The sequence below is a fragment of the Dendrobium catenatum genome, unplaced genomic scaffold, assembly GCF_001605985.2.
Source record: "Dendrobium catenatum unplaced genomic scaffold, ASM160598v2 fragScaff_scaffold_437, whole genome shotgun sequence".
NCBI lineage: Eukaryota > Viridiplantae > Streptophyta > Magnoliopsida > Asparagales > Orchidaceae > Dendrobium > Dendrobium catenatum.
The window spans coordinates 135,707-147,475 of NW_021318899.1; the positions used below are offsets into that span (position 1 = coordinate 135,707).

An 11,769-nucleotide genomic window follows, 5' to 3' on the forward strand; every position below is an offset into this window, starting at 1 on the left:
TATATATATATATATATATATATATATATATATATAAGCAGTGTTAGTAGCCTAGTGCCGCAGCAGCGCACATTAAATCAGTGCCACATTTCTCTACTTCTGAATTTTTATATTTTTAAAATAAATTTATTTCATATTTTTGAGTTATTGCAATCTTCCCACCTTCAAAATATGTCATCTTGGATATTTCTATATCAGAGAGAGAGAATGCTCAAAATAAAATTTCAAAATCAAATTGACTAATTGATATTCAAACTACTATAAAACAGAAATCACATCAAATCAATTCAAAATTGCGTCAGAAAGACAAACTTAGATTAGGATAAATAACACAAAATCATACCAGTGGAATGTTTAGTCTGTTGGCAGGTTTATTTTTCTGCTCTTTTTGTTTAGTCTGTTGGCTTCTTGGCGCTCCCTGAGCGGTGGTGGGCATTATTTTTGCTCATTTGTAATCTTTTTGTAATCTCTTAGTTCTTCAATATACGGGCTAAGCCCAAAATTTTCCCAAAAAAAAAATACCAGTGGAATGTTCATACATACTTGGAGAACTACCGGGCACTTCATTACGTGATGGAGCAACATTACTCAAATTCCTTTACCAGACTGAACAACTCTATGCTTGGATCTAAGCATCATCAATGCATCATCTTATTACCAAAGTCACCACAACTGAAACACTACCATGTCACTCTATAATGTTGGCCTACATGCCTTCTTCCACATCAAACACAATGTGGAACACAGGCTTTCATAATCTTTCTCTTACTCTCTTCATCCATTTTTGTAACAAGTGGAGGTAGGGGTGCAAAGAAGTCGAGTCAAGCTCGGGTTAGGCCTAGCTTGAGCTCGACTTGCGAGTCAAATTATGAGCTAGAACTTGAGCTCGATCTCGAGTCAAGCTCAAAAGGCGAGCTTTAGCTCGACTGTGACTCTGAAAACGAGCTCGTCGAGCGGCTCGATTCCGCATCCGAGCTTGCGTTCCATTTACATGAGAATAAAAATGCTCCAGAGAATTCACTACTTAGGTTTGTTGTTGGATCTCAGCTGACTTCGGCTTCATTTGGATTAGCTTTTGGCCACAGTTTTTTTTTTTTTGTTATTTTTAAAAAAATTTTATATTGCAAACTGTTGTTACTAAATATATAAATAATTTTTTTACAAAATTAATAATGATCAAAACAAGATAAAATGTAAACGAGTCAAGTCAAATCGTGCCTCTCACTAATTGAGCTGAGCTAATTTAGTTCTAGTTGTGTTCTAGCTCGACTAGAAATCATTTGTTGAATTCAAACTCGGCTAATAAAAAAAATTTTAGGCTCGAGCTCATTTGGAAAGCTCGAATTTGATTGTTGAGCTTGATTCCTTAGTTTTATTATTATTTTTTTTTTTACAAATTTTTTACTTTTAATATACAAATAAAATTATCTGAGTACATAGAAATAATTTGAAAAGATTAAAATATGTCATACATTACAATTTTAAAATTATTTTTAAATACATATAAAATTAATCATGCAACTCGACGAGCTTAAAAGCTGAGCTTGAGCTCGAGCATATATAATTTAGGCTCAAGTCAAACTCATGACTCGATAAAGCTCATTGAAGCATCATCAACAGAAATAAAAGTGCATCATCATATAAGCACACGCATGTGGAAACAACAACATCAACAACAAACATTGAAGGATTGATGATGTTTGACATCATAACAAAACTTCATTATTATTCCGAGGAGAATCAAGATTCTTTCTAACTATTAATATTATAAGGCATGATGGCAACGTAGGACACACACATATTATATTCTTCCTAACTATTAATTTTATAAGGCAACGTAGGAATAGCCACTAATTATCCACTGATCATCATCATCGCCATTGTTTGCCTTTACCGCTCACCATTAATCTGCCCCACCATCGCTACTACTTACCATGTGTTTGTTTACGGTTGTTGCCGCTCACCGCTTGCCAGCACTTGCTGCTTTCACCTTTATTGAAATTTATACTAAATTCACTCTACTTCAAATGAAATCAATTAAGAAAATAATATCAATTAAAAATTAATTTCATATATTTAATTATTTATTTTACACTCAATCAAAAATAAAAAAATATTTGAAATACATTATAGTATTTTTTTTTCTGCTATATAATTTTTTTAGCTAAACAAATAGCACTTTAATGAATAAAATGTAGTTTCCAAATAAATCTATATATAAATTAGATTTTCCAAATAAATTATATGTAGTTTTTTATATTAGCCATATAAGCATACTCGGCATGTAACACAAAATGCATAATGAGCGCTTCTGATTCTCTGATATCCAAGCAACCAAGTTTCCCGCCCTCGAATGGCCTCCGGTTGCCATTTCTTCTCCATTCCTAGTCCTCGTATGCGTCCCAGTCGCCGTTGCCTTCGTGCTTCACAGAGTCCTCTGCCGCCTGCTTCCGCTCTCTCTTCGTCCGTTCCAGAAACCCTATCTGAGATCCGTAACAGCCGCGTTATAGCGTGTCTCCGAGCCAATGGGTAACGTCAAACACTCCTCTCCTCTTCGTCGTTTATATTCTTCTGTACTGTTCGCTGTTCTATTGATTCTTTTTTCAGACCCTATCAGTGATTTAGAATCGCAAAATGATGCTTGTAATGGATTAATTGACATTGAAGAATGCTTAAATTTTGTTATTTTGCTGAACCAGCTGTTGAGTTTGACAATTAATTCAAAATAAATCACTCGGTGTTCCATTACAGGCAATTTTGAACGATTTTTATTGATCATTACAAGTGACTCATTTGATGCAATACAGTTGTTTAGTTGCATCGTCGCGTATTGGATTCAGGGCGATTTTTTATATGCATGATTTTCTCTTGTTCTTTACAATGTATAAATGGTAGACATAAACTAGTCATTATTATCCTATTTCGGGTCTGTGGGGTTGCACATAGGATTTAACTTCTGCAGGATTTTAAGAAATCTTGTAAATACAGATTTCGCAAACCCTAGAGGCTTTAAATCCTGAAAACTGTTTAGCATCATAGATACAAAATCCGACTAAATCTTAAAGAATTTAAAATTTCGGCAGTGTGGTTATCCGTTAGGTTTGAATGTTTCTTCTACCAGGTTTAAATTGCTCTTTTTTATGTTAGTTTGATAATGAATTTTTTTATAAGCTGAATGAGCTTTATAACACTAAGCTCCACAAATTGCTAAATAGTGGGTGCAGGGGGTTTACCCCTTGCTTAAGAACCTGATTTTTTTTTTCGTTTAATGCCCCGGCTCTGAACGACAGAGAGTAAAGCACCGCAGCGGCATAGATACAGCGCTGTAGTGGATCAAGACATAAGTTCAAGCGCCGCAGTGCTCCAAGTTGATGCCGCAACGCTGCGAGACAGATTTGATAGTTTTATTTCTTGTTTATTTGAAGGGTTGCGTCCCTTAGGGTTATTTTACTTGACTTTCTTTTGTATTTTGTTATGTTAGACATTGACATAGGGATTGTGACTTTGGGTAATTAAGTCATTAATAAGAGTACACATTTTAGATATGTTGGATCTATTGTTCAGAGTGATGGTGAAATAGATGGGGGATATTATTAGTAGAATTCAAGTTGGATGGTTGAAGTGGAGGAATGCAGCGGGTTAGTTGTGTGATAGAAAAGTCCCTCTAAAACTTAAGGGAAAATCCTATAAGATGGTAGTGAGACCTGCAATGCTTTATGGTGTAGAGTGTTGGTCATTAAAAGAGAATCATAATATTAAGTTAAGTGTTGCAGAGATGAGGATGCTCAGGTGGACTTTACTCTTAGAGATAGGATACAAAATGAGCATATACGCGAAAAGGTTAGAGTAGCTCAAGTAGAAGATAAAATTAGAGAGAGCCGACTTAGATGGTTTGATCACATAAAACGACGGCCTTCTGATGGCCCGGTTAGGAAAGTAGATGTATTATATTTGACTTATGTTAAGAAAGGTAGATGTAGACCTAAAAAGACTTGGTTTGAAAATATTAGAAATGACTTTTCTGTATTAGATTTAGATGAAAATTTGACTATTAACAGAACACAATGGAGAAAGAGAATTCATGTAGCCGAGCCCATATAGTGGGATAAAGGCTTCTTCTTGTTGTTGTAGACATTGAGAATGGTGCATGTGAGAAGAGAAGCAATGAGAGAGCGAGAGAGAAGAGAGATGTGCACTTATTTCTCTAAATTTTGATAGTGGATTTATTGATGTGGTGTGGCTCCGTGGTTTTTTTTCTATTTTGTGTTTTTCTACGTTAAATCATGGTGTCCTTTATTTACGCTGCTCTTACTTTTTTGCTTGTTTCGTCATTGTAGTGTTTTACTCTCATCCCCAACACTTACGAGGCCTACTTTAGAGTGCTCTATAACCTATTAGATAGGTAGAATGGATAGGTATGATGATTGGTCGGGCAGTTGTGAATAGAGACAGCTTCCTGAAGCAGTTTCATACAACTGTAAAAGGAAGGCTTTGGCAAATGGGAATCCATTGTGACTGGATATCGCATTATGCAACCAGCAAATCACATCTTCACCATGTAAGGCTAAGGCTATGTGCATCATTTATTTTCCAAACCTTGCATTGGCAAAAGTCTCATGAGCTGGCACACCATTTATATAATAGCCTGTATATGTTGCTCGCTGACTTTACCATTTTACCTTTCATTTTGAGGCCTAGTAGAGGTCTAGTTTAGTTCTTGTTTATTCTGATCGCTAAATTTCTTATTTTCCTTGTCATTTCATTATCCTGGGAACCATCAATTTTGGTAGGCATATGAGCATCTTACGCTCTTATTACATTGTTTCTCAGTCTGTTTGCTGCTTTTACCCAGTCGGCTGACTTCTACCTGTTTCTGTTCTGGCAGAACTGCAAGTTTGTAGCCTTAAACCATAGGTTGTTGGATAAACTACTCAGAAAAATTTTTCTCAAACAAAAATTGTTGAATTCCCTAGAAGGAACTTGAATGAAGGCTCGTGCCTTTTTTTTTTTAAAAGCTCAAGTAACACTAATCTGCCTGTCAACAATTAGACGTTTCCTTCGATTATAATCAAGTCTACTGAATTTGTTATTAAAATTTAAAACTAAAGTTTATGGCATTACTTTGTAGTGGAATGTTGGCAATGGAAGCTGCTCGTGCTGCTCTCAAAGGAGGCATATCAGTGGTGTGTATATTTTTTTCAATTCAAACCATATCTTTACATTTCAAGGAAAAAAAAGATTTATTTCTGGTTATTTTTGTCATTAAACTTGTAGCTTGAAGTCATGTTGTCCACTCCAGACGCATCAATGGTACTTAATTTGAAATATTTTCATTTTTAGTGTTGCTACTGTACGTTACACTATATTATTTCTTTTGCCTGTTTTCTGCAGGTAATACAAGAGCTTCTGAAGGAAAATCCCTTTTCAATAATAGGGGTAACTGCTGATTTAACACTGTGAGGGGAACTGATATCTTCCCGATCTACATAATTAAATAAGTTTGGTTGAAGAATTAGAAATATAGTTTTATAAACAAGGCACCTGATCAGTACATGAGAGATTTCTTGTGCACGTATATCTGAAACATCTAAACCTGCTGTAACTTAATGTTTTTTACTTGTATACATTTGACTATGCCGTGATTAACAATTGAGGAAATTAGGTGTGAGATTGAAGCTACAAGGATGAATTTCTTACTGGTAGTAGTGCCAAAGGATTAGGGAGGAAGAGGAATAGACCAAAGATGGCATGCAAAAAATTGTGTTGAAAGAATAGCATAGAAGAACTTTGACATCTCATGCAATATCAACAGGAACAATTAGAGAATGAAGGTTGATGAAGCTCACCTTATATAGTTAGATTAAGGGTAGTGAGATAATGATGGTGGTGATAATTGTAACGATGAATTTTAGTATTGTTAATTTCGTGATTTCCTTTGTTTTTTTTTTTTAATCTATGCTTTGGAGTAAATGCATGACACGTGATTGATGGAAGGCTGCGCCTTTATTTATTCAATAGCATAATTTTGTTCAAACATTAAGCTGGTACGTTTTTTATCATGTAGGCCGGGGTTGTCTTGAATGTTGATGATGCAAGGGAAGCAATGAATGCCGGCGCTAAGTTTCTTATGAGTCCTGGCACTGTCATAGTGAGTTTTAATTTATCTTAGATTGTAAATTTTGCCTTTATATGATTTGGTTGATTATTTATGCTTGTTGGTTTAGTTTTATGTGTCAACGCAAATATATTTGTCAACAATTATTCTTAAAAAAGATTAGGGGCTGTTTGACATTACTGTCTCTTTTTTTTATTTTTTTTTATTTTATTTGTGTTAATACAAAATAAATATATATTTCGTATCCAATAAATGCTATTTTTATTTAATATTACATAAGGTGGTGATGGAGGGCAGCAATAGCTGTTGACATTTGCAGTGATGATCCAACCAGGTGGTGGTCGGGTTGATATTTATTTAAAAAAAAAAGGAGCTCTTTGAGTATTTTGAAAAACATATTGATTTATTTTAAAAAATAAAAACAGAAGAAAGCTGAAAACCATAAACCAAAAATATATATTTTTTAAAATAAAAACACAACAAATACAAAAATATTTTCTGGCAGTTTTTTCTCTCATTCTTTTTTGGCCGTTGATAAAGATCAGTCGGAATTTCTTTTCAGGAAATTTTACATGAAGTTGAAGGTACTGGAGTCCTCTATATACCAGGAGTAATGACGCCTACAGAAGTAAGTAAAATATTGCTGCAAAATATATGTAACGAACTGATACAAGTAGTCTTCATGGATTTCTTACAAAATGTCATTTCTTATCTTCAAAAAGCTCAAACGGATGAGGGTATGGATTTCTTAAAAAATTTCAACTTTGTCATTTTTAATTGTATAGGTCGTGGTAACAATGAGTTGGCAAACATATGTGCTAACTATGCTTTATTTAGTAGTTTTAGTTGGGATGAGTTCTCTTTGAATAAGATTCCTCCTTTTTTTAACAAATTGAAAGAGGAATCATCTTTGTAGTTGCTTTTCCTCTTCTTTTAATATATTAAGCTTTGACTTTTTCTTCAAAAAAAAAAAAAAAGTAGTCTTCATGGATTATAAATTGTTAGTTGGTTTCTTATTGGTTTTTCTTTATTTTTTTTATGCGTTCCAAAATATGTAACTTCAGATTTATTTGGACCTTTTAACTATGAACTCCTTTTAACTCGTGATGATATAGGTTTTGCGTGCATTTGAAGCTGGTGCAAAGCTTGTCAAGGTTCGCTTCATCGAACATTTTATTCACAACTGATCAATTATACTTCTTTTATGTTCAACAAAATTAAAGACTCAGTTGTCGTAATGGCAATCATTTCCTGGTAAGGAGAATGTTTTAAATATCCTTCTAAGTGGCCTATCCGTCGGACTGGACTTCGACATTTGTTTTTAGGTGTCTGTGCAGTCGCAATTTGAGATGCATTTTGTTCTTCAATTATTGTGTATAGTTGACTAAATTTAATAGGCATAATGCTCACTTAGTCCTGGTTCGAATTACTTAAATTCAATTAAATTTATGTATTTTTGTTTTTTTTAAGAAAATATGCCTAAAAAATCATTTGCAACTTATTTATATTGTTAAAATTGGAGATGAAATATGAGAGAATAATTTATTCACTTGTTTCAAATTATTGAAGAGATTCATATTTATAATTATTAAATAATGTCAATTACTAGTTATAAATTTAAGGAAAAATCAAAACAAAATTATTGGGAGACAAATAATGAAGAATAAGTAATAACAGATTGATGAGTTGGGCAATTATTTGGCAATTATCTTATGATTAATTTAATCAGGGCATCCAGATTATTTAATGAAAATCTGACATGACCACGATGGTATTTTTATATAATTTCCACATTTATCTTGAGGACCTTTTTTGTATAATGATTCCTTGAACCATGCTAAGTAGTTGCTGGTTATATAATCGAATTATTCATTTATATAATTTCTTCCATTAGGTATATCCAGCAACAATTTTAGGTGGTGGCAAATATATATCTGCATTGAAGAGGCCTTTTCCTCATATTCCGATTGTTGCTTCCCAGGGCATCTCAATTGGTAGATAACATGCTATGGAAATTTTACCATGCTTGGAAAGCTGCAACATGTTTATCTTTTATATTTGTGATGCATTCTTCTGCTTTCAACATCTAATGTCATGCTAACAGATGAATATAGTTTCTTAAATTTTTAACATAACTAGCAGCATTAAAAAGCTGTCGTAACAGGAAATATTGAGATTCAGATGGTCCCTCTATCTCTTCTTCTTTTAATCGCAAATATAAAGTTTATTGATGCCAGATTAAGTGTTGGATTGATAAGCATGTATATTTATTTGGTTTGCCATACTTTAATCACATCTAACTACCTTCAGGATACCATTTTGCCATAAGAGATGACATAAATTTCTAAGAAAATTGGATATCACATCAATCATGCCAAATGTTTTGTAAAATTTAATTTGTTGGAAGAATTGGCAGATGCTATGGAAAATAGAGGTATGGCAGTTTATGATATTGCACAATCTTATAGTATACTTATTTTGCTACTGTCGTGTACTTGCAATCTATGTGGAGTGGTCGGTGCATTTATATCTGTGTGGATACCTTTTTTTTTTTCGTCGTTTCTAATGGCTATTTAAGGGTATATATAGATAGAGTGATTGATTTTTCTCTAGATTTTATTTTCATGTCTACGATCTTCTAAAAATTTCTAACTCATCAAACCTTTTGAGTTTCATCTACATCTTGAAATTTATTGATGGACTAAGCTTTGTAATTTCATGATTGACACTAGATAATTGTACAAAACAATGATAAAAGAAGACAAACACCTTATATCTAATAATTAGAGGAGTTCTTGTGGACTTCAAAATTCAGATTTCTCTAAAGTCTAAACTACTACTTTCTTGAGAGAGGAGAAGAAGGACAATAGCTGTGAGGAGGGTTGAAAACCCTTCCCAAATTGCTGGGAGAAAATAAATGGAAGCAAAAATGGAAGAAAGACCCCTGTCTTCTTGCTGATTGGGCTGTCCTAGGGGCTGGAAGGCATGGACAGAAACAAGAAAGGGACTTCTTGGGAGGATTACAGCAACCTTCTGGCCAGCTGGAAGGCAGAACCAATGGCTGACAGGCGCTGGGGTTGGCTAGAAGAGGCCTGGCGATGCAGGAAGAGGACAACCGACGGCTGGAAGAAGACTTGGCGGGCGACTGGAAGAGGAAGAACTGGAGGAGGTTGTTGTTGCTGTGGGAGGAGAAGAGAGGAACAACGGAGGAAAGAACAGCTACCTATGGCTTCCGGGGAAGGAAAATGAGGGACGACCACCACCTGGAAATTATTCCAGGATACAGAAAAGAACATAGATAGAAAACTAATTTTTGAAATTTTATTTCGAAACAGACCGAAATTATAATAGAGAGAGGAAGCTCTATTTATAAGAATTGACCCCCTTGATGATTAGGATAGGATAAAACCTAATCCTATTCATGACTAGGATAACTACCAATATGATAAAACATAAAAAAAATCAAAATTAGGTTGATTGTTGAACCGGTTTGCTGAACCAACCGATCTTGGTAGCACCAACGTCAATGATACTTTACCATTCATTAAACTTGTGAAAAAATAATGATGACTGGAGAATATATAGAAACTCACTTTAAAAATCTAATTTTACCCACATATTTCATTAATTAAAACCATCAAATGCAATTTAAATATCATCAAAAACCTATAATTTTATGTGAGGATATTTAAAAGAATATACACGTCATCATGATTAGTCTTATTCTAGCCATGCAAGGTTAGTATTATGAAACCTTGTTTTCCCGTCATCCCCATTTTGTTCAAAATAAATGTTAAGCCTATTTTTTAGGAAATCCTTTTACTTTTATTCATGTTACCTTTGGTTTTCTTTTTCTTCTTCTATTCTTTAGCATTAATTTTATCTACTCATTTTCTTGGTTTATCTTACATCTTTTATTGTATATGCTCAAACCGTTTTGATTTATTTTTTATTATTTTATCTTCAACAAATACATTAAAGGATTCATGTCATGATTTTTGATAAGTTTTACATTGGCTATCAGCTGCCTAACACAGCCTTCCACTTTTTCATCTAGGGCTTGGGACCCAACAACAATAGTGTTGAGAATTCTTAGGTGGATGAGTGGCTTTATACTTGGAGACAAAATGTAAAACAACTATATATGTGTAAATGTTGGAGTAGCTCTAGTGGCAAATAATATTGAGAGAGTATCCCTAGATGGTTTGGTCACATAAAAAGTCGATTTCTAATGACCTTGTTAGGCGAGTGGATATATTAGATCCAGTCAGTATTAAGATAAATAGAGGTAGACCTAAAAATACTTGATTAGAAAATAGTAAAAATAACTTTTTTTAATTATATTTAAATGAGAATTTGACTCTTAATAAGACACAATGGAGAAAAATAAATTATTTAACTGTCCTCATGTAGTGGGATAAAATGTTATTGTTATCTTCAACAAATGTTATTACACTATCCCTCTAATATTACCATTTTCAAACTTTCCTAGATTTGTTGCAAACTTCATGTTACTATGTTCATTTTCACCATGCTCAACTTGTCTATTAATGACTTCTTTATTGCCCAAATCTATATAAAATTAGCCTAACTATAATTTTATAAATTTAATATTTTTTAAGTCTTATAATGCTATAAATATCAAAAAATATTAATAAAGAAAAAAAAAGTCTTATAATGCTATCTTATAATATAGAATTCCTGAGGAATTTCTTTATTTTAGCCATTCAACCTTAATATTTGAAATTTTTTCTCCTTGTTATTTGGCATAATGGATCAAAGATATTTAAATTTATCATGCTCATTATATTTGTGTAAAATCACTAGGAGACTGTCCATTTAAATTTTGATACAATGACCATCCGAATGTAATAAAGGCATAAATCCTTGCATGTTCTTTAGCATCAAGGAAAATTGAGGCATACGATATCACAAAGCGTTTTAAGATACATCGAAATTTTTAAAGTTGCATCAACTATCTCAGTGATATAGCTTTTACAGTTTAAAAAATATAACAATTTTTATTTTGTTCATTAAATAAATGCTAAGTTAAAATATGACGAAACCTTAGAAGCCAAGGACAGATAATTATGATAGAAGAAAGATTGAACAGATAGTGCAATTTTAGTGGTTGTGAATGAGAAGTCTAAAGTTATCTTGCTATGAAAATTTAGTATCTGATCCATTATGCCAAATACAAGGAGATAAATTTCTAAAATATTAAGGTTGAATGGTTAAATAAAGAAATCCTCAGATCTATATTATAGAGAGAATATAAGTACTTAAAATAATAAAATTATAAAAATTATAGTTAGATATTCTGTTTTATATTTGAGCAATTAAAGAAGCATTAATAGAAAAGTGAGCAATGGTGAAAATGAACATAGTAAGAAAGTTGCGACAAGGAAAGTTTGAAAATGTAAATATTAATAGTATGGGACCAGTGGCTTGTTGAGTCACACACCCTTATCATAAGAATGTCAGCAAATATTCTATTTGTTCTCCATGTCTATTAAAACGTAATTTTCATTTAACAAATAAAAATTTTTACTACTTCTATATACCTCTTTTAGGATCTACTCTATTCTTTATACCAATCCATACAACTACTTTCGGCAACAAGGTCATTAGAATCGAGGCTTATAAAACACTAG

The 11,769-nt window shown here is 32.9% G+C and overlaps 1 protein-coding gene across 2 annotated transcripts in view; it reads left to right on the top strand.

Annotated features, from left to right (window-relative positions):
• The first annotated feature begins 2,282 nt into the window (after positions 1-2,282).
• The window catches only part of LOC110099868 (putative KHG/KDPG aldolase), a 16,313-nt gene continuing 6,826 nt past the window's right edge, over positions 2,283-11,769 (top strand). The window contains exons 1-8 of one of the 2 annotated variants that reach the window (XM_020827166.2): positions 2,283-2,529; positions 5,129-5,183; positions 5,275-5,310; positions 5,392-5,436; positions 6,065-6,148; positions 6,678-6,743; positions 7,231-7,269; positions 8,010-8,109. In XM_020827166.2, the coding sequence (XP_020682825.1) occupies positions 2,354-2,529; positions 5,129-5,183; positions 5,275-5,310; positions 5,392-5,436; positions 6,065-6,148; positions 6,678-6,743; positions 7,231-7,269; positions 8,010-8,109 (601 nt within the window). In that variant the 5' untranslated portion in view covers positions 2,283-2,353. The remainder of the gene's footprint in view (positions 2,530-5,128; positions 5,184-5,274; positions 5,311-5,391; positions 5,437-6,064; positions 6,149-6,677; positions 6,744-7,230; positions 7,270-8,009; positions 8,110-11,769) is intronic. The other variant, XM_020827167.2, reaches the window with a different exon arrangement.